The sequence below is a fragment of the Stegostoma tigrinum genome, chromosome 6 (genome assembly GCF_030684315.1).
Source record: "Stegostoma tigrinum isolate sSteTig4 chromosome 6, sSteTig4.hap1, whole genome shotgun sequence".
Taxonomy (NCBI): Eukaryota; Metazoa; Chordata; class Chondrichthyes; order Orectolobiformes; family Stegostomatidae; genus Stegostoma; species Stegostoma tigrinum.
Genome location: NC_081359.1, coordinates 60,618,717 through 60,641,437, shown reverse-complemented (window position 1 = coordinate 60,641,437; position 22,721 = coordinate 60,618,717). Strand labels below are relative to the sequence as shown.

Below are 22,721 nucleotides of genomic sequence, written 5' to 3'. Positions count from 1 at the left end.
TTATTTCACTATTTGCCAATAATCTTTGCAGAATTGTTTGAATACATTTGTCTTGACAATAAACTAGTTATTACTAAAAAGACATCTGATTCACTTGTTCTTAATGCTGAGCTTGATATAGCCTGAGATCGATTTATTTGGCCATATTACTGATCTGGTTAAATTTAAAGTTTGTTACAACCAGCATAAGAGTTTATCTTGAAAAAAAATGAGGTCAATCATACCGTTCTCAGGAATTATTAATGTCCAAGTGAATGCTGATTATTTTCGACCCCATCCATAAAATACATCAATGTACAAAATAAAGACCATGTATTTCCATTGGTCACAGCAATAAATGAATGCTAATTTAAATAAAAAAAACATAGTCATGCAAAGTTTTAATTTATGACAACTTACTTCCAGTACAAAAATGCTGTAGTTGTTCTCAAAAGGTCGAAAAGAAATTTACTGTTTTTACCTTATCTGTGTGTAAAGTTTGTTTTTGAGGCTTGGTTTTTAAAAAATTTTTAGCCACAGTCTTATCCAATATTTGTGGTTTAGTACCATATTCTGTAAAATTGAACATGCAATTCACACATGTTAAGGTAGTGCGGTCTATTAATAACTACCAATCTCACCAATGACCCCTGGTGGTCTTTTACGAACTAATATTAATCACAATATCGCAGTCTGTCATTAAGTACTGCATTCATCAATGATTTCAGAATGTCTTAAAATATTCATGGGTACAAAAAGGTGGTCTAGAATGACATTACAAAGTCTAATACTTGAAATTGATAACGTGAAACAATGCTATATTATATCCTAACACTCTGGTACACTGGCATGTTATGTGAAGAATTGCAAGCATTATCTTATTTTGTTGCACTCTGATGAAGTACCTGTGTTTCCATTTCTCTATGAATGATGTATTTATTTTTTATTTTGTATGCAAATATTTATCTAACATAACTTTTATAAATATCTCAGCAGCAAATATGTTTGTCAATAGACTGAGAAGAAGAACTTGTATTTGTAATCTAGCAAAGGTAAGCTTCATACGATACAGAAAACATTATATCAGTATAGATATGTTAAATATAAAATTCCTGTAAGTTGAAAGGTTAGATATAAAATCAGTTTCCTGTCATGGTAGTCATTTAATACAATTTGATCTCTTGCTTTTTTATGACATTTTCTTCTTCCTTCTAATTTACAAATGTTATCTGCTAACTTTGAGCAAACAGATAAATAGCTGTCCAATTTCTAACACTGGTAGCCTTACAAAAGCATCCCAAAGTGCACCATAGATCTTCACTCCTTGTTTAGTGAGTGGGGAATTAGGTCGTGTTTCCTACTGTTGCATTGAGATGGGTTTTTCATGTACAGGCCAAACAAAAGAAGCCTGTCAGGGCTGAAATAAGCTCATAAGTGCTCCTAGGATGTATTTAAGAGGTTGTTAAGAACTTGACAACATTTCTTAACTATATACAAGTAAGCTAATGAAGAGCTCAACACAAACAACCATTTGGAATCTTCTCCGAAGCCTCTAGTGGTATATGATCTGACATTACTGAAGATGTCATTTACATCTTTACTGTTAATGCTTTACATTCCACCCTTTGTATGGCACATTATCAAATGCCTTCTGGAAGTCTAGACATACTGCATCTATAGGATCTCCGTTATCCATATTGCTTGTTACATCTTTGAAGAAGTTTAGAAAGTTAGTAAGATATCATTTACCCTTCATGAATTAATGTTGACTCTAACAGATTGTTTTGACTTTCCCAATATCCTGTTATTACTTCCGTAATAATGGATTCTGAAAATTTCCCAATGACACATGTCAAACCAACTGTTTTATAATTCCCTACTTTCTACTCACCCCCTTGTCTTTTGAATAAGGGCATTATATCAGCATCTTTCCAATCCACTGGAGCATTTGTTGCTTCCGTGGAATTTTGGAATTTATATCCAATGGTTTATCTTTGCTGAAACTTCCTTTAAGATCTTAGGACGTAGCCAGCAGGCTCTGAGGACTTGTCTGCCTTCAGTCCCAATAGTTTGCTCATACATTTTCCCTAGTGATCATGATTGTTTTAAGTTTTGCCTTTTTTACACCATAGTCTGCATTACCTGTTCCTATTAGGATGGTACTAGTGCCCTCCACTGTGAAAACCAGAGCAAAATATTAATTTTGTGGATCTGTTCCTATTTGTGGAAGGCTCAAGGACAAGATGGCATGGATTTAAGGTGTTTGGCAAAAGTTGAGATGTCAACATGAAGGAAAACATTTTTTTCACATAGAGGCTGGTCAGTATCTAGATGCACTGCCTGACAGAATGTTGGAGGCAGGTTTAATTGAGGCTTTCAATAGAGAATTATTTGGTAATCAGGGCTATGGGAGAATATGAGGAAATGGCACAGCTATGTTGTTGTCAATGGAGAACCAGCTCAGAAGCATCAGGCCAAATGATTTGGGCAATGGCTGAGGCTATAGTATATTTTGTAAAAAATGGTACTTAAAGGTGCATTGACTCACCTTGACAACCTGTGTGACGTCTTTGAGCTCCTGAAATGCTATCTCAAACTGTTCACGTCTTGATTCCTGACATTGATTCCATGGTTATCTGCTCTAACTGCCTTTGCACTGTGTGCATGGAGAGCCTCCTTCCCTTCTACACAGAAGACATCTCTAGTCTTCATCACTTCCTCCATCAAGGTCTCCAGTGAGATTTCTGAAAAAACTAAAGCCCACTATGTCTGTTTCACTAGCTCTCACTCTTTCTCAGACTAGATTCTTATTGACTACAGTTGCCACTTTCTGTTCTGTTCCAGCTGCAATACAACTCCCCTTTAAGCAGTACAGATTAACTTTAAGTGGTGGTAGTCACACGCCTTATGCTTCTAGCCAATCAACAGTATTGTTAAAGCATTGTCTAGACACAGAGGTCATTCAAAATTGACATGCTGCCTGCATTGCAATCAATCAGTGAGTTAATCATGCATTATGAATCCTGTGCCTATTGTCAGAGAATATCCAGTCTAGCCCCAGTATGTTTAATTTTAAGGGAATTCATCAGTATAGAATATTTATTTTTACTTTCTACCGGTATTTATTTCCAGAGGTTAGTGGTGGTTGAACATATGACAATTGTGAAGTTCCAGACAGTCTGAAGAACACAAATTATTATATATCTTACTTTGCTGCTGGTTTAGTTTGAATTGTAACTGAGGTTAAAGTTCAGAGCTGACTGAAATCGTCTATGATTAATCTAACTAATTTTATGCAAAATTATGATAACATTGAGGTGTGGATTTTTCTGTTTTGGGAACAATTTTGGCGGGACTGTACATACAAACATACAAAATAGGGACAGGTATAGGCTATTTGGTCCATCAAGCTGTTTCACAATTCAATGAGATCGTGGTGATCTGATTGTGGCCTCAACTCCACTTTCCTAACTATCCTCTATATCCTTTGGCTCCCTTGTCAATCAAGAATTTACCTAACTCAGCCGCTAGAACTTTCAATATCCCCACTGCCACTGCTCTCTATGAATAAGAGAATTCCCCAGATCAAGAGAGAAAATAAATCTTCTAATTTTCATTGCAAATAGGAGACACCTTACTTTTAAAGTGTTTTAACTTTTAAACCCTTGTTCTAGTCTTTCCCAGAAGGGAAACATCCTCTCAATATCCACTCTGTCAATTCCCCTCAGGATCTCACATTTTTCAATAAGATCACTTCTCAATCTACTAAACATCAATCCATGCAGACCCAAATTGTCTAATCTTTCCTCATAAGATAATTCTTCCATCCGAGGAATCAAATGAGTCAATCTTTTCTGAACAGCTTCTAATGCTATTATGTCCTTTAACAAGCCAAAGCTGTAACTGGAATTGCAGATGTAGCCTAACCAATACCATACACAATTGTAGAAAATTTCCCTCCTTTTATAATCCATTCCCTTTGCAATAAATGATAATATTTGATTTGCCTTCCTAATTACTTGCTATGATTCATGCAGCAGGACACTAATATCCCTCATACCACAGAATTATGTAATATGTTTCCACTTAAATGGTTTACTGCTTTTCACTCTTCCTGTCCAAAGTGGAACTGTTTATAATTTTCCCACATTAGACATCATGCGCTAACTTTTTGCCCACTCACTTAACCTAAGTCCCTTTGTAAATGTATTCGCCATCCTCCTACCTATCTTTGAGTCATCAAAAATCTTAGCAATCATTTGTTCATCTTCATTCATATATGACATTCATCTCGATTAATTATAGAGATGGTATATAATACCACCACCTGCAAGTTCCCCTTCAAGTTACTGTCCATCCAAACTTGGAAATATAGTGCTGTTCCTTCACTGTCACTGGGTTAAAGTCCTGGAATTCCCTCCCTAACAGTGTTGTGGGTCAACCCACAGCATATGGATTGGAACGCTTCAAGAAGGCAGCTCACCACCACTTTCTCAAGGGCAAATAGGGATGGGCAATAAATGCTGGCCAGCCAGTGATAGCCACTCCACAAATGAATCAAAACACTTTATGTTGTACGGATTATAAATAGGATTGAGGCCCCAGCACTGACGCTTGTGGCACTTCACATATTGCAGCTTGCCAACCCAAAAATTATCAATTTATCCTTATTCTCTTCGTCTCTATCCTTATTCTCTGTTTCATTGGAGCTGGCCATTCCTTGATCTATGCCCATGTATTACAACATATACCAATGAGGGATTCAAAAGAAAGACCTCAAAATTCGAAACAAGGCCTGACACCAAGGCCTTATCATGTAAGTATGAACTATCGAGGAATTACTACACAATAAAACCGAAAGAACTGTGGACACTGTAAATTAGGAGCAAAAACAAATTTTCTGGAAAAGTTCAGCAGGACTGGGGCAGCATCTCTGAAGGAAAAAACAGAGTTAACGTTTCGGGTCTGGTGACCCTTGCGGAGATTACTACAACAGTCATCTGCTCTGAGTATCCCACGCTGCTTTGAAAAATCTACTGCCAACACCACATTCAAATTTTGGAAAATGCAATGAGAGGGAGTTGGAAAATCTACCAGAAATTACAGGCAATGAGCAATAACCTGCTGGAATGGTGGACAGGACTGACAATCCTAACAGAGAGTGAAATTTCATTCAGCCAATGAACAGTAGGCTTTAGTGCTCAATATTCAAGACATTCTCTATTTCCATCCCACCCCATTTTGGACAAGACCATGAAGATGAATTCTTCCCAGATATCAAGCTAACTGATTCTGCATGCCATATTGACTTAACCGTCACTTGAAACTTTGAAAGAATCAATATTAGTGATCAAAAGTACAACAGCAAATAAAATTATACGCATCATGTGTAGTAATTCTCCTTGTTTTCATTTTAAATATATTCATGAATTGTTTTCTATTTTAGAGCATGCATATAGTTTTGAATAATCATAGAATGATCAGCACCCTAAGAACTGACCTGCGTGCTATTATAAGTCAGGGACTGTTGAATATCCCCAGCAAATCCACAAAATCATTCAACTGTTCACTGGACGAAATAGGCTGTAGTTTTGAATGGAAATGTAAGTACATTGTTTTTGCTTGATTCCTCAAGGAGGTTTCTATATATAATTATATAAATCTGCTTATGGCAGAAAGGCAATTATAGAATGTACAAGTGAAATTTTTCGCAGCTCATAGTAGTTACACAATATCATTATTGTGAGTATACAGTGATTGTATGATAATAAATTCTATTAAAAGAGCAAAATTAAGTCTATATTGATTTTATTTAAGAAAATAAATAGAATTGATGACTTCCACCTTTAGTTTCAAATTAATGAGATAAAATTCCCTTGGGTGCTATTTCAAAACAGTCATAAATAGGCTTGCATCAAACTTTAACACATTTCTCACATTTCACTGTTTTATCGCTTTTCCGTGGGAAATAAAAGGGTGTTTTGCATTGACATGCTCTAAAACACGCAGTGAATTTGCATGAGTTTAATAAAGGAGGTCATAAATTGCAAAAATGGTATGAGAACCAGACATGGATAATTATACCCAGAATGGTCAGAAATAATAACGGAGGCGTTCGCTCATATCAAACTTCTCTAACAAAACATTCTTACCATAGATGGAATTCTGTTGAACTATGTAAAGCTAATTTAAAGTATAAAATAGTTCGATTAGCAGTTAGTCTGGTCAACACCCACATGCATAGTTCAGGTTATGCTAAATGTTGTGAGTGCTTTCAAAATTAGTGGGCTGGGGATGTTGTTATAAAATTATTGGGGGTTATAAAAACCCTGGGCTGGGGAGGTTGTTATAAAATTACTGGTGGTTATAAAAACACTGGGCTAGGGATTTTGTTATAAAATTTCTGGGGGAGTTATATAAACACTGAGCTGGACAGGGGAGTGTTGTGAAAATCTCACTGCAGCTATAGGAGAGATAGGAGCTTCAGCAGGCAAGCAGCCTGTAGGCTGAGCAGCCACTGTTAGGTCCTGTTCTGAGTGCCAGAAGACCCAGTTTGGCAGCAGCCAGGAAACCGTAAGAACGATACTCAGGCCTTGGTCCCTGGAACTGTGTGTGAGCAGGACAGGCTGAGCAGAATATGAAGGAAGGTAAGGGAGGGAGAGCAGGCAGGCAGTTGTGTGCTTGGGTGGATGTAGGCCAGGTTACTGTTACCATCTTGAAAGTGTGCTAGCACAGTCTTCAGCCACCTGAGGAAACGGGCGTTCAAGAACAACATCAGATCTAATACAAAGATCATACTTTACAGAGTTGTAGTGGTTCCTGCCCTCCTACATAGCTCTGAAACATGGACCATCTACAGCAGACATCTCAGCACACTGGAGCAGTACTAACAACGTTGCCTATGCGAATCCTGGGAAGAAGGACACACTAACACCAGAGACCTTGACTAGGCCAAAATCTCCAGCATTGAGGCACTGACCACCCTTGAACAACTGTGATAGTATGGACATATCATCCACATGACCAACATAAGACCACCCACAACCCCCAGCCCCACCCTATGGACACCTGGGAATCACTGACCCAAGGCTGTTCAAACTGGAAATGGGGCATCCAGGAAGGCATCGAGAACCTCAAGACGTGCCATTGAGAAAATGTGGAAGCTAGGCAAAATCAACATAAGGAGCATGCTGCCAATGTCCCACCTACCCTTTCCTGCGACCACCTTCTGCCCCAAGTGTAACAGAGCCTGCAGAAGCTGCATCAGTCTGTACAGCCACCTGTGGACTCACCTTGAGACTGGAAGAGAGTCATCCATGTCTGGAAGGGACCACCAATGATGATGATGATGATGATGATGAGGCAGGTTCAGTTTTCAAAAATCCAGGTGAAACAGTTTGAATACCTCTTACAAGATCATTGGTGGACGGTATAAAAACCGAAACAACTGCGGATGCAATAAATCAGTGGTGGATGGTATTGTGGCATGCTCTGCATTTGTATCATTCCATTAAGTAAATTTTGCCAAACGCAAGAATTGAATTTGATCAGAGAAACAGAGAAAATAGGAGCCAGAGTTAGGCCATTTCGCCCTTCGAGCCTGCACCAACATCAATATGATCATGGTAATAAAATGTGAGGCTGGATGAACACAGCAGGCCCAGCAGCATCTCAGGAGCACGAAAGCTGACGTTTCAGGCCTAGACCCTTCATCAGCTTTTGTGCTCCTGAGATGCTACTTGGCCTGCTGTGTTCATCCAGCCTCACATTTTATTATCTTGGATTCTCCAGCATCTGCAGTTCCCATTATCTCTCATCAGTATGATCATGGTTGGTTTTCCAAGTCAATACCCTGTTCCTGTATTCTCCATATACCCTTTGATCCCTTCAGCCCTATACCTAACTCATTCTTGAAAACACTCAATGTATTGGTCTCAACTGCTTCCTATGACTGAGAATCCACAGGCTCAATACTCTCTGGGTGAACAAACTTAACAATAAGTGACAGTAAGAGCTTCTTTAAATATATAAAAAGAAAGGAAGGTTAAAATTATAGGCCCCTTAAAATATAAATCTCAGGAGAAAGTTCTCAGAAGCAAAGATATAGCAGAGGAGTTAAATGGATACTTCCCACTACTACCGAAGAATGGAGGGAGGAATCAAGTACCAACACCATTACCATCACTAGAGAAATAGTATTAAATAAACCATTGGAGCTAAAGACCGCTAAGTCCCTTGGCCTTGACAGCTTGCATCCAAGGATCCTAAAAGAATTGCTACAGAGATAGTGAATGCATTCATTGTAATTTTCTAAAAATGCTTGGATTCTGGAAAAATACCAGAGAATTGGAAAACTGTCAATGTGACACCCTTATTCAAAAAGTGAGGCAAAAAGTGGGTAGGCCGATTAGCTTAATGTCAATTATTGGAAAATGTTGGAATCAGCCATTGAGGAAGTATTAGCAGATCATTTTAAAAAATTATAATCAACTCAACCAGAATCAGCATGGCTTCATGAAAGGAAAATAATGTCTGACAAATTTATTAGACTTTTTTGAGGAAATCATAACCAGAGTAGATACAGGGGAACCAGTCAATGTGTTCATTTGGACTTAGAGAAGGCATTCAATAAGGTATCTTATAAAAGGTTAAGTCATAAGATAAGACTCCATGATGTTGGAATAGTATATTCGTATGTATAAAAAATCTGGCAATGGGCAAGAAATAATGAATAGCGGCAAGATGCCTATCCTGCTGTGCTCCTTCAGCTCCACACTGTGTCATCTCTGACTCCAGCATCGGCAGTTCTTACTATCTCTGAGTGTGTTATAACCCCACTGTGAAGCCTCTTCTAGGGATGCTGACCTTGAAGAAGTTATCCTCCTCCCTCCGGAAAGACCTCAGTAGTTCTCTCTCCCACTGCAACCCTCTGGTAATCTCTTCAGCCCTGAAACTGCCTGCCATCTTCGGTCCCACCTATTTGCTCCTCACACCTCACTGACCAATCCCCACCACTCCCTACCTACATTCACCTATCACCATCCCACCTACCTTCTCCAGCCCCACCCCTCCTGTCTCCATTTATTTCAGAGCTCCCTTCCCCTCCCTTCCCAACCTAAAACGTCAACTTTCCTGTTCCTCTGATTCTGCTTGCCTACTTGCTCCTCCAGCTCCACACTGTGTTATCTCTGACTCCAGCATCGACAGTTCTTATTATCTCTGAATAGGGGCAAGAGGTTTTTTCAGATTGGAAACCTGCTACCAGCAGAGTTCCACAGGAATCAGTGTTGGAACCACAACTGTTTACAATATATATTAATGACCTTGAGGAAGGAAGCGAATGTACTATCGCCAAATTTTCAGATGACACAAAAATAGGTGGAAGGGCAAGCTGTGAAGGGGATACAATAAGTTTACAGACAAATGTTGATGTGTTAGGTTAGTGAGCAAAAAGATGGCAAATGGACTATAATGTGGGGAAATATAAAGTTGTTGAATTTGGAAGGGGGAGAAAAAGAACAGAGTGGTATTTAATTAGAAAAAAATTGCAGAAACCTGTAACACAAAAGCACTTGGGGGTACTTGTATATAAAACACAGGACGTTAGCATACAGGTGCAGTCTAACCGTAACTGTACAAAGTGCTGGTAAAACCACATCTGTGAGCAATTTTGGTCCCCTTATTTAATGAAAGATATCATTTCATTGGAGGCAATTCAGACAAGGCTTAGTCGGATGATCCCTAGTGTGGAAGGTTTGTCTTATGAGCAAAAGCTAAACAGATTAGAATTCAACTCAACTCACTTGAGTTTGGGTGATCTCAACGAAACATACAGGATTCTTAAGAGGATAAATCCTGAGAAGATGTTTCCCCTCACAGAAGAGTCTATAAACAGAAGGCATAGTCTCAGAATAAAGGGGCACCAATGTAAGACTGAGATAAGTTGGAATTTCTTCTGTCGGAGGATTGCGACTCCTTGCCACAGAGAGCTGTGGGCTCAGAATTCTTGTGTATATTTCAGGCTGAGGTAGATTGTTGATCAGTAAGGGAATCAACAGTTGTGGGGGAAAGGCGGCAAAGTGGACCTCAGGAATGTTGGGTCAGCCAACATTGAATGGTGGAGCAGAATCGAGCGGTCAAAGGGCCGACTCCTGTTCCTACTCCACGTGATCTTATGGACTTACTTAATTGGCCTACTCTGTATCCTTAGACTGTGACCGCTGATTTTGAACTCCCATGTCATGACAGTTTCATGCATTTACCCTGTTAGAACATTATAGGTTTCCATAAAATATGAGATCATTCTTCTCAGCCACAATGGATATAGTCCTCACTGTCCAGTATCTCTCATACATCAGTCCTGCCATCTCAAAAATTAATCTGGCACATGCTCATTGCACTCCCTCCATAGCCAGAACATCTTTCCTCAGTTAAGAAGTCCAAAACTATGCACAGTACCCTAAGTGTACTCTCACCAAGGCCTTGCACAATTGCAGTAAGATCACCCTGTTCCTGTACTTGAATCCTGTCCCTATGAAGGCCAATGTACCATTTGCCTGCTACACCCACAAGCTTACTTTCAAAACAGGTATACAAGGACACTAACGTCTTGTTGTACTTTCCCCCTTCCCAATTTATCAAAAGAATGACTCTGAATGCCCAAACTAGTATGAAATAAAGCAGCTTAGCAATTCATTTAAACCTCACCATTCCTAGAGGGAACTTTGTCAACTGAAGAAGAGAAAAGAAAGACTTGCACATTAAAAGCGCTTGTCTTGGCCACTAGACAACTCAAAAATGTTTTACAGCCAATCAAACACTTTTGAAGTGCAGCTACAGTTGTGATGCAGTAAGTGTGGTAGTCAACTTGCATTTAGTAAACTTGCAAACAGTAATTGATAGTGGCAACATAATCTGTTCATGTGTTAATTGAGGAATATCTATTGACCAGGAAACCAGGGATAAGTCCCCTGATCTCCTTTGAAATAATGCCATGAAATCTTCTATGCCTACCAGATCAAGTAGATTCCACTTCCCTTCTCAGCTTTGACAATGCTGAATTATCCATGGTCAAGGCAGGGTGACCTAATTTAAATATTATTATTTGGCATCAATTCACCTGAGGGCATATCTTAGGTACCTGATGAAGTTTGAGAAATAAAAGTGATGCTGACAAGTTGCTCAGGAGCTGAAATGATGCCAAATTACCTCAAACAGCTTTAATACTGCAAATCAGACTGGTATTTTTCAAAGGTATTCATGTCATAATCCATGCTTGGTTACTCAGGTGGACCCCTGTTGTAAAACATCGGTATGAACTTGCTATCCAAGTTGCTGAGTGGAAGTCACAAACATTAGCCCAGTGTACTTGTTACATCAAGAGTCACGTATAGGGCAGTCAATCTTCATCTGACCCAAGATTAAAGACTTGTTGCTTCTCTTCTAGAAGGAAACTTACCTATTCTGGGCCTTGCCTGATATTGCTCCCTGTCAGTTCTTTTCCACTGACTTTGATTCCCAATTCCATGACGCCAGAGACCTAAACTACATTGACAGCCCCGCACTTTATTTGTTATAACATACTCCTTTACATTCTTGAAGCTTTTGGCATTGGAGAGAATGTAGGAAAAAAATATAAGTATGTTTCTGTGATGATAAAATTGAGTTATAAGGATATATTGATGAAGCTAGGCCTATTGTCTTTAGACTAGATTGGGATAAGATGACCAGATTTTCAAATGTCAAAACTAGGACACACTGCCCCTTGGTACAGACCCAAACACTGCCAGACAGATTATTTTTATACCTTCCGTGGCTTCAACTTGTAGCGGAGAGAGCTTTTTGGTGGGGTGTGAGAGTTGTTTCTGTTTACATTGTGAATGGTTCCGTCTGTCTCAAGAGACTGGTGGACTTCAGACTGCAGTAGGTCAGGAGCAACCCACTGTTTGCATTTAGAGGATGAGAGGATGAGACAGAGGGCCACCTTTACCCTCTCTGTGGCCGAGCTACACTGCCACCCCAGCATTTCACTCTGGGCTGGTAGTTGCTGCAACGGTGACTGGCAGTAAGTTTTACTAATGCTAGTTTGTAAACAATTATTTGATGCAACCAAATGACCCAGGGCTCCAAAAGAATTGCCATCCTCAATAAAGGCAAATGTCATCTGTTTGTGGCAATGCTACAGAGCATGAGTATTCATTGTCTTGGGTGCACACCTTTAGCCCCTCGATCGCCACTAGTGATAAACATGCATGAGGCTAGTAGGGCAGCTGGACAGTATTCAAGGTCTGGGTCCACGCCCCCAGACCACAATGTCACCTCTGAACTGGCACTTTGCAAATGTACAGTCTCAGCACTGGAGACTGGACATAATCAGCATCCCAGGCACCTAAATTATCAAATTTGCTGGAGAGTTTTCAAGTTCTCCATGCCTAATGTGTATAAATAAATCAATACCAAGATGGTGAGGATTCTTTTGCCTGACAATCAGAGGCCAGGGTAATGTCTATTCTCCAGGTTGTCCAAAAATGGGAAAAGCTGAAAAATCGAACGATTTTTGGTAATTTGAAAGGACACCAGTGCATTCAGTGAAATTTCAAGTCTGTCCCAGCAGATATGTGTAACTAACAACCTAGGCTGAGAGGAGATTTAATTGATATTTTTATAATTATGAAGGGTAGAGTGGATAACTTAGAAACAGAAAATAGGAACAGAAGTAGGCCATTGAGCCCTTTGAGACTGCTCTGCTATTTCTTTGGTTCACAGCAGAGATCTAACTCTGTATCCTCTGATGAAGGGTCTAGGCCCAAAACGTCAGCTTTTGTGCTCCTGCGATGCTGCTGGGCCTGCTGTGTTCATCCAGCCTCACATTTTATTATCCTGTATTCTGTTCCTGTTTTCTCCCCAAATCCTTTGATCTCTTCAGCCACAAAGTTTATATTTAATTAATCAGGAGTATCTATTCTCGGAGGACACTGATTTAAAGTAATTAATAAAAGAACTGGAGGTGACCTGAGGAAAGACATGTTTAAATAATGAATAGCTAGAACCTGGAATATATTATTTGAGAGTATGGTGGATGCAGATTTAATTGTGGTTTTCAGAAAGAAATTATCTGACAGGAAAGGCAAACTGTGAAAATGCAGCAATTCCATGCTGTATGAATCTGTGACTCTAGGACTCTACCTGAGTTGTTCTTGCAGAGAGCCCGTACAGACAAGATGATCAGAAAAGTTTCCTTCTGTCTACCCAACTTTCTTTCTTATTTAGCTGTAACTTTAGAAGAATATCATCATCTCCAACAATGTGATCTTTCAGTTTGTTACATTCGTCACTTTGAAGTTCATAGCACTTTTTTGTTTATTTTTGCTTTTTTACACAATATTTTATTCTGATACTATACCAGTTTTCTATCTGTAATAAATCTCTTAAACATCATACATAAATGCAACATTTATTAACAGTGCAAAATAAGAACTGAAACTGGAATCTTTCTGATCAGTGTCATTTAGCATTGTACAGGATATGCAACTACCTACCAAGGCAGCTCCATGAACTTGTTATGGATATAAAGATGCAATATTAATTTGTAAATATAGGTTATATGCATTATAGATTTACCAAACAATTTAAATGACTGATAAAAGTTGGGTCTAAATTTGGGAGTTTTTAGCAAGTTTTCAAACATAATTCATAAACTAACTCTGATATATTTCCAAAATTTCTTCAGACACAAGTTACATTTCATTATTCATAGTTGGCATAAAATTGATTAGGACAGCTCTAGTGGCTCAGTCGTAATGAACTTATCTTTGACCCAGAAAGTGTGGGTTCAAGTCCTGCCTACTACAAAGGTGTGATTAGAAAATAGCAAACATTGAATAGGTAAACATTAAATGAGTTAGGTTCAATGGAATTAATACTTTTATGAGTGTAACTAAGAATATTAGTGTAGTTTATGATTTTAAGTGTAAGAGTTTTCTTCAAACTCATGTTCAAAGAAATGTGGTAGCAATAGTCGGATATGATTTGATGTGATTTCTACAAAGTATGAAAAATGTTGAGTGGATGTAACATTATTATATATTTTGTAAAATGGACATTTTTACCCTGAAATTCCCAATGATTGAAGACTGTTTAAGCCATTACCTCTATTTATACCTTCTTCAGCTGAGTTTATAGATAGAAGATAATGACTGTAGAACCACGGAAAACAGAATGTAGATAATAATGCTCTAATATGATTTCTTCTTATTGCAGGTTTTGACAGTTTGTTAGCTTTGCTGGATACTGCAGCAGATATTAGAGCTTACTTTCAGTGTGTGTCAACCCTTGTGCATCTCTTTGTGTTTCAGGTAAGATATTTGCTGAAAAGAATATTATAATTACATTGCTTATGTTACAGTGCATGTTGAAGGTTCAAATTTGTTGTGGACCTTAAATCTGAGCACTTAGTCATCCATAGATCATAAAGCTAAATATATCATGAATTATGGCTAGTGCTATTAATAAATATTTTTAAATTGTATACCTATGCTATCCACATATTCATTGCTGCATATCTTCTTATGATCTTTCCTCTCAAATCTATACTTTTTATGTCAATTTAAAAACAGTACAAACAAAGTCTGACTCTAACAGTGCATTTAGACAATAGGGTAGATTTTAACTCCACATTTTGACATTCTGATCTGATTTGAGTCTGACAGTTGAGCTACAGATGCAGGTTTGGGCTGCTGAAACATTAGTTGTCTGGCTCTCTCTCTCTCTCTCTCTCTTTCTGTCTCATGGTTAAAACATTAGATCCTTTAAGCTTGACTTGAGCAAGACACATCTTTCAGATTCAATGTCTCTGCTGGGTTGATGACTTTTAAAGCACGTCAAGCTGTTGCTTCCTGTTGAAATCCGAAAAATGTCACACTCTGAGTAGCTTCTCTTCGTAAGGTATTCTGGCCTTGACAGCATGTCAGCAATTCACATCTGCTTCTCTTGCTTGTAAGTCACTTCCAAAAGATATCTCTGTAAATGAAGTAACATTGTGTGCCAATGGTTTTGGAGCAGATGGAAGCCATTTGAGAACAATGCTATGGAGTGGTTTGTGGTCAAACTCCACTGTAATTTTGGCTCAACAAAACAGGTATTGATTAAAATGCTCACAAGAAAATTATTTCTCAATCTGTGTTATGACATCCAATTTATGTTAACAACAGGTTGTCTTTGCTGTATAAGATTTGGTCCAAGTACTATCTAGCACTGCAAGGTGACTTTATAATTGACATCATAGTACTGCAGCATTGGTGTTGTTGTCACCAGTGGTTTGATTCTAGCAAAAACGGCTTCTAGTTCTCTGCTGTAACACCAGTGCAATTGTGTAGCAGTGAACTTGTGTAGAGGTTTACACTCAGACAACAAATTAGACAAGAACATTGTTAGCTAGTTTATAGATCTAACAAGTTGTGGGGTTGCTTTCACATTTGCTGTTTGCTACACCTTAGCCCTCACCTTGTCAGATCTGGGTGAAGTCCCCTTGATTTTAGTGCATGACCTATGTAATTGAATTTGGGAAACTTCCTTCTCTTGTTCAACTTCAGGATCATCTGATGAGTACTCTCTAGGAGTCCCATTAGTTTCTGATCAAGGTTTGCGATGACATCTTCCATCATACTTCCATATCCGTACACACTACAAAACGCTTTTTTAGGGTTAGCGGTCTAAACCCCAGACTTGATTCAGTTGACATGAGTGGATTTTCATCAATTGTTTGGAACTGTCAATCTTAATTCTTGGATTGGGGTTTCAGCTTCATTTGGTCTCTTGGATTGGATACAGTTCAATCATAAAGCCTCAAGTTCACCTACAAGGGTTTAATTTTCTGGTGACTGTCATGAGCCACTTTGCACAGGTCTGCAAAGTTCATAATGTTGCATGGAATACTGGTGTCTATCTGACACTTCAGATTGACTTGGTACTCTCCTCCGGTTGTCATCAATCTATTGGACACAAACCATTTAATACCTTCAGACCTGATAATGTCAAGCTGTTGTTTGGTGCAGAGCGATTCATCAGAAAAATTGCCTAACATCACTGCAGCAGCCATTTTATAGCCTTTCTTTGCTTCTTTCCAGCGAAACACTTGTGTGCAAAGTAATTGCAGTTAAAGTGCTGCTTTTCACAAGCTGCACATACTTTATTTTATTTGATATGGTGTTCTTCACGACATTTACATCTATTTACTACTTATGCTGACCTTGACCATTCTGCTGGCCTTCATGCAAATATATTTTTCTTTTTCCATTTTGTTGTTCAAGTTAGTCCTGGATTGTTTCTTATCATAATGCAAAGCTTCATGCATCCTTCCATTAATACTTTCCAGCTGCTGATAGACAGCCTCAGAACTTTAATACCTTTCTTGAGGACAAGTTTCTACTCTCTTAGGAGATATGCTGTCACGGTTGGATCTTTTACACCTAAGGCAATGCTATTTCAGATCAGATATTCTTTCTGTTGTCCAATCTCATTGGATTTAGCTAAATGTCTCAGTGCTGTCTCACACTGATCATTATTCTCCATTTCCCCAGAGGTCAGATGTTCAACACATAGCATGCATTAGTAACATTAATAGGGAAACAAAAATGTGTCTTTGAGACTTTCAAAATTTCTCCAGTTTGTCTTTCCTGCTCTTTGGTACAATCTACCCTCTTTGGGGTGGCACGGTGGCTTAGTGGTTAGCACTGCAGCCTCACAGCACCCGGGTTCGATTTCAGCCTCGGGTAACTGTCTGTGTGGAGTTTGCACATTCTCCCTGTGTCTGCATGGGTTTCCTCCAATTTCCTCCGATTTCCTCCCACAGGCTAGGTGGATTGGCTATGCTAAATTGCCTATAGTGTTCAGGGGTGTCTGGGTTATAGGGGGATAGGTCTGGGTGGGATGCTCCAAGGGGCGGTGGAGACTTGTTGGGCCGAAGGGCCTGTTTCCACACTGTGGGGAATCTAATCTAATCTAATCTAACTTGCTTATACAGCCTGTAGAACCCTTTCCCCAGCACTGATAACAGGGTTGCTACTATTATTCATTCAGGGTTTTGTTTAATTCTGTAGTTACCTCATAATTTTGCCATAGAAACTAGATGAAATTTCAATTCTGTTCCATATTATGTTCTATATCCAAAGCACAAGAGACTGAAAAACTCACAATCATTCTGACTCATCTAGTTGTGCAAAGTTACAGACTGCTGTTTGAATTTTTTTCTTGCTATTTCTTGCAGTAACATGGTGTCTTGCAGTTCTGAAAATTCAGCTGCACATCCCTGGTACCATGTTTCATGTGATAAGTTTAATGACTACTGCATAAAATTAAAGTAACAACATCAGAAGTCACATGACTATTACAAGTCCAAGTATATGACACACAAATGCATTTCTCTAAACAATGATGAGAATGGGGAGATCTGTCCATATGCCATCTCCTGTGATTTCCTGACCCCGCTCCTGCCCCCTCTCTTGGTAGGTGTTTTTTTTAACATGCAAAATCCCAGCCAAAAATCTTTCAGACAAAATTGCTTTCAGTCTTAAAGATTGGGAAAAGTTTAAAGTTGAAGAGCACTTTTAAAATGTTTGGAAAACATTCACACATTGCTATAAGAAAATCTTGTAAAGCAAGACACACTGGTGGACCTTCCATGTTATTTCTAATGCGCAGAAGGTGCAGTACATGTGGAATTGCTGCCTCCATTCAAATCATCAATGCCATCATCACATTTTATTTTAAGATAAAGACTATGCCTTCACCAAAAACTTGCAGTATAAAGACACAAACATTTGGTTTTTCAGCCCAGTAACTTCAGAGGAGAAGAGTTCACACAACTAGCAGCAAATTTCCAGCTGAGATGGAACTACTTCCTGTCTGCAATAAGTCGTGCTTTAACACTGTCAAATGCAGAATCATTTGGTAAGACTTGAATCTTAATAAGTAATTGCAACAAATTCATGTTTTCTTAAGTATTGAGACTAGAGATTTGATTTAAAAGAGCATAAATCTATTATTTTGGGCTGATTCTTTTCAATCCCATTGCTGCAGAGTGGGCAGACCTGGCAATATGAAATGAGAAAGTATTGGACTCTCAGAGGGCAGCCGTTGACTTAAATAGTATCCCCGCAAACATTTTGGCCATGTTGGGAGAGCCAGACACCTCATGGGAAGATAGCTTCGTTTACCCTGGCAGTCTCCCTGTGGGTTGCCGGTGAGGCTGGTCGTGATGCATACTCTCAGGCTCTTGGAGAGGCACCCAGCTACAATGGCTGTCACCCCCTACCCTGTAATGATGCAGCAACAACAACACTACACCCCCATTCCACTTGTTCGCAATGATCTGCCTGCCTGGTTCCAACTTCCCCCAATCTCATGTTTCTTAACTATGTACGTCTGGCAATGTTGTCCTGGATTCCACGGCCGATGAAGTGGAGTAAGCTGTGGCCCTGCTGGAAAGCTTTCTAGGCAAGTGGTAAAAATCAGTCCTTTTCATGGTTATTATCCATCTTAAAATGACATAAACTGGGTGTGAGTACCGACAGGGAAACATCGCCTCGTGCTTCTGTGATTACATCGTGTATTACTCAATATCACGTTAGATTGCAGATAGAGTGCATAATACTCCTACAGTCTGCTTTGTCTCTTTGTTGATTAGCCTAGTACATTAGAGATAATGGGAACTGCAGATGCTGGTGAATCCAAGATAATAAAATGTGAGGCTGGATGAACACAGCAGGCCCAGCAGCATCTCAGGAGCACAAAAGCTGACGTTTCGGGCCTAGACCCTTCATCAGAGAGGGGGATGGGGTGAGGGAACTGGAATAAATAGGGAGAGAGGGGGAGGTGGACCGAAGATGGAGAGAAAAGAAGATAGGTGGAGAGGAGAGTATAGGTGGGGAGGTAGGGAGGGGATAGGTCAGTCCAGGGAGGACGGACAGGTCAAGGAGGTGGGATCAGGTTAGTAGGTAAGAGATGGCGGTGCGGCTTGGGGTGGGAGGAAGGGATGGGTGAGAGGAAGAACAGGTTAGGGAGGCAGAGACAGGCTGGACTGGTTTTTGGGATGCAGTGGGTGGAGGGGAAAAGCTGGGCTGGTTGTGTGGTGCATTGGGGGGAGGGGATGAACTGGGCTGGTTTTGAGATGCAGTGGGGGAAGGGGAGATTTTGAAGCTGGTGAAGCCCACATTGATACCATTGGGCTGTAGGGTTCCCAAGTGGAATATGAGTTGCTGTTCCTGCAACCTTCGGGTGGCATCATCGTGGCACTGCAGGAGGCCCATGATGGACATGCCATCTAAAGAATGGGAGAGGGAGTTGAAATGGTTCGCGACTGGGAAGTGCAGTTGTTTGTTGCGAACCAAGCGGAGGTGTTCTGCAAAGCGGTCCACAAGCCTCCGCTTGGTTTCCCCAATGTAGAGGAAGCAACACCGGGTACAATGGATACAGTATACCACATTGGCAGATGTGCAGGTGAACCTCTGCTTAATATGGAAAGTCATCTTGGGGCCTGGGATAGGGGTGAGGGAGGAGGTGTGGGGGCAAGTGTAGCATCTCCTGTGGTTGCAGGGGAAGGTGCCGGGTGTGGTGGGGTTGGAGGGCAGTGTGGAACGAACAAGGGAGTCACGGAGAGAGTGGTCTCTCAGAAAGCAGACAAGGGTGGGCATGGAAAAATGTCTTGAAGTTCTTTAAGGACTGCAACTTTCCCCCCACAGTGGTCAAGAACGCCCTTGACCGCGTCTCCCGCATTTCCTGCAACACATCCCTCACACCCCGCCCCCGCCACAACCACCCAAAGAGGATCCCCCTCGTTCTCACACACCACCCCACCAACCTCCGGATACAACGCATCATCCTCCGACACTTCGGCCATCTACAATCCGACCCCACCACCCAAGACATTTTTTCATCCCCACCCTTGTCTGCTTTCTGGAGAGACCACTCTCTCCGTGACTCCCTTGTTCGCTCCACAATGCCCTCCAATCCCACCACACCCGGCACCTTCCCCTGCAACCGCAGGAGATGCTACACTTGCCCCCACACCTCCTCCCTCACCCCTATTCCAGGCCCCAAGATGACTTTCCATATTAAGCAGAGGTTCACCTGCACATCTGCCAATGTGGTATACTGTATCCATTGTACCCGGTGTGGCTTCCTCTGCATTGGGGAAACCAAGCGGAGGCTTGGGGACTGCTTTGCAGAACACCTCCGCTCGGTTCGCAATAAACAACTGCACCTCCCATTCGCAAACCATTTCAACTCCCCTTCCCATTCTTTAGATGACATGTCCATCATGGGCCTCCTGCAGTGCCACAATGATGCCACCCGAATGTTGCAGGAACAGCAACTCATATTCCACTTGGGAACCCTGCAGCCCAATGGCATCAATGTGGACTTCACCAGCTTCAAAATCTCCCCTTCCCCCAACACAACCCAAAACCAGCCCAGTTCATCCCCTCCCCCCAATGCACCACACAACCAGCCCAGCTCTTCCCCTCCACCCACTGCATCCCAAAAACCAGCCCAGCCTGTCTCTGCCTCCCTAACCTGTTCTTCCTCTCACCCATCCCTTCCTCTCACCCCAAGCCGCACCTCCATCTCCTAATTACTAACCTGATCCCACCTCCTTGACCTGTCCGTCCTCCCTGGACTGACCTATCCCCTCCCTACCTCCCCACCTATACTCTCCTCTCCACCTATCTTCTTTTCTCTCCATCTTCGGTCCGCCTCCCCCTCTCTCCCTATTTATTCCAGAACCCTCACCCCATCCCCCTCTCTGATGAAGGGTCTAGGCCCGAACCGTCAGCTTTTGTGCTCCTGAGATGCTGCTGGGCTAGCTGTGTTCATCCAGCCTCACATTTTATTAGCCTGGTACATTAGTAAGTTTATGATGGTTAAAAATAGTTTTAAAAATTCAGTGTGATTTTGCTATATGTTATTTTGCCAGTTTGAGAGTGGAAATGCCAAATAAGACATAGTGCATGTATAATATTTGCAAATGTATCTCAGGCTGGTATTATACCCATTCCAATCTTGTCAGCGAAGAACACAAATTAATACATTTAATTAAGACAGAAAATACTTGATGCTCAACAGGTCCAGTCTTTGCTTCCTTGTCTTTACTTATTTTAATTTTTTTTTGCCTTTCAGCCAGCAGGACACCTATCCTAGATGCAGCCATTGTTTATTTTCTTATCCCAACACTGTTCCCTTTGGCTCTGAAAGACCAACTCTTCTGTCATTCACTCTCTCCCACCTTTCACTCAATCACAGTCCTTCCTTTTGCCCATGTTCCACCCACTCTTTGCTCAAAATCTATTGCACCCATCTCTGAGTTCCGATGAAAGGTCACAGGCCTAAAGCATTAACTGCTTCTGTCCACAAATGCATCCATAATATGTTGAATATTTCCAGAATTTCCCATTTTTGTTTCGAATTTTCAGTTTCATGCTTTTTGAATTGCATCATTTGACTTCTAAGAACAAATTTTTTGTGGACGAAACAATTTTGTGTGAACACTGAACTTTCTTTAACAAATGCTGTGTAAAAATGAGATATATCATGATCTCTCAGCTCGTGTATATAAATATTTAACATAAGTTGTTGGAAAAGGTCCTTGAAATGAAAACATTTGTCCCATTAATTGTTAAGTCTTAAATTGTGGTGCCAGTTAAGACAAGTAAAGAAAATTACTAATCCAGATATGAAGATTTATAAAATGGTATGGTATTCTTAACAGGAAAGAGTATATGATCATATGTAACTTATCTTTTGGCTGCACATTAACAAAGCCAAATAATAAATAAATGCATTTTTAAATTAAATATAAAGTTCTAAAGTGTCCTGGAAACAAATCCAGCTTTTGCTTTGAATTTTGAATATTTTCACAAGTGTTGTCAGAAAAAGTTTGATCAATCCTGTTTAAACAGAAAAGATTGATTTATAGCTAATAGTATGATGACATTTGAGAAATTTACAAAGATTGTGATACTTTACAAGGTCTTTAATTGCATATTGTTGAAAAAGGCCTATTTTGTCAAAGCATTTCACTTGCACTCATAAGGATCCTTTGCAAGAATATCAATAAAATGGAAAACTAACATTTAAATTTTTGAGATGAGATTGCTGATTGATCAGCAAATGGACTCTGATCAGAAGAGGTATTGCCTTGCAGCACGTAACATTGAATAATGATTGCCAGGATTTGTTTAGATTTTTAAACTAGGCAGGTTAACTTTGTTTGGACAGAATCAGAAGTCACATTACACCAGCTTATAGGCCAACAGGTTTATTTGAATTCACAAGCTTTCAGAGTGCCGCTCCTTCATCAGGTGAAGCGTGACTTGTGGCTTCGTCCACACCGGTCCAACACTGAAACCTCCACATCTTGATGGCTCAGGACATTGTTTGAAAATGAGTTGGCAAATAGCTGCCACCTCTTTTTTTGAGATGCAACAGATTTGGTGTGCTTACCTGCAGTTTCTGTCCGCAATGGAAATGGGAATGTGTCCTAATATATGTAGCGTCTATTTCATGCAACAACACTGCGCTGTGAATCCAAGTGACAGCCTTAAATTGGTAGTCAACATAATTCTTTTTAAACTCAGAATTATCTATCATCTGTTATCGAATTGCAAAATTATATCTAAGGTCAGACAGTTGAGTTGCGAATGCAGGCTGGCTGAGTAAGTTACTTCTTGCAACATTTAGAGTCATTGAGT

General features: G+C 40.2%; 1 protein-coding gene across 1 annotated transcript in view; it reads left to right on the top strand.

The window, feature by feature from the left end:
- The window catches only part of LOC125453253 (DNA-binding protein RFX8-like), an 86,526-nt gene that overhangs the window by 49,249 nt on the left and 14,556 nt on the right, over positions 1 to 22,721 (top strand). Inside the window, exons 7-10 of the mRNA XM_059646965.1 lie at positions 973 to 1,031; positions 5,426 to 5,582; positions 14,239 to 14,333; positions 17,808 to 17,925. Of these exons, the coding sequence (XP_059502948.1) occupies positions 973 to 1,031; positions 5,426 to 5,582; positions 14,239 to 14,333; positions 17,808 to 17,925 (429 nt within the window). The remainder of the gene's footprint in view (positions 1 to 972; positions 1,032 to 5,425; positions 5,583 to 14,238; positions 14,334 to 17,807; positions 17,926 to 22,721) is intronic.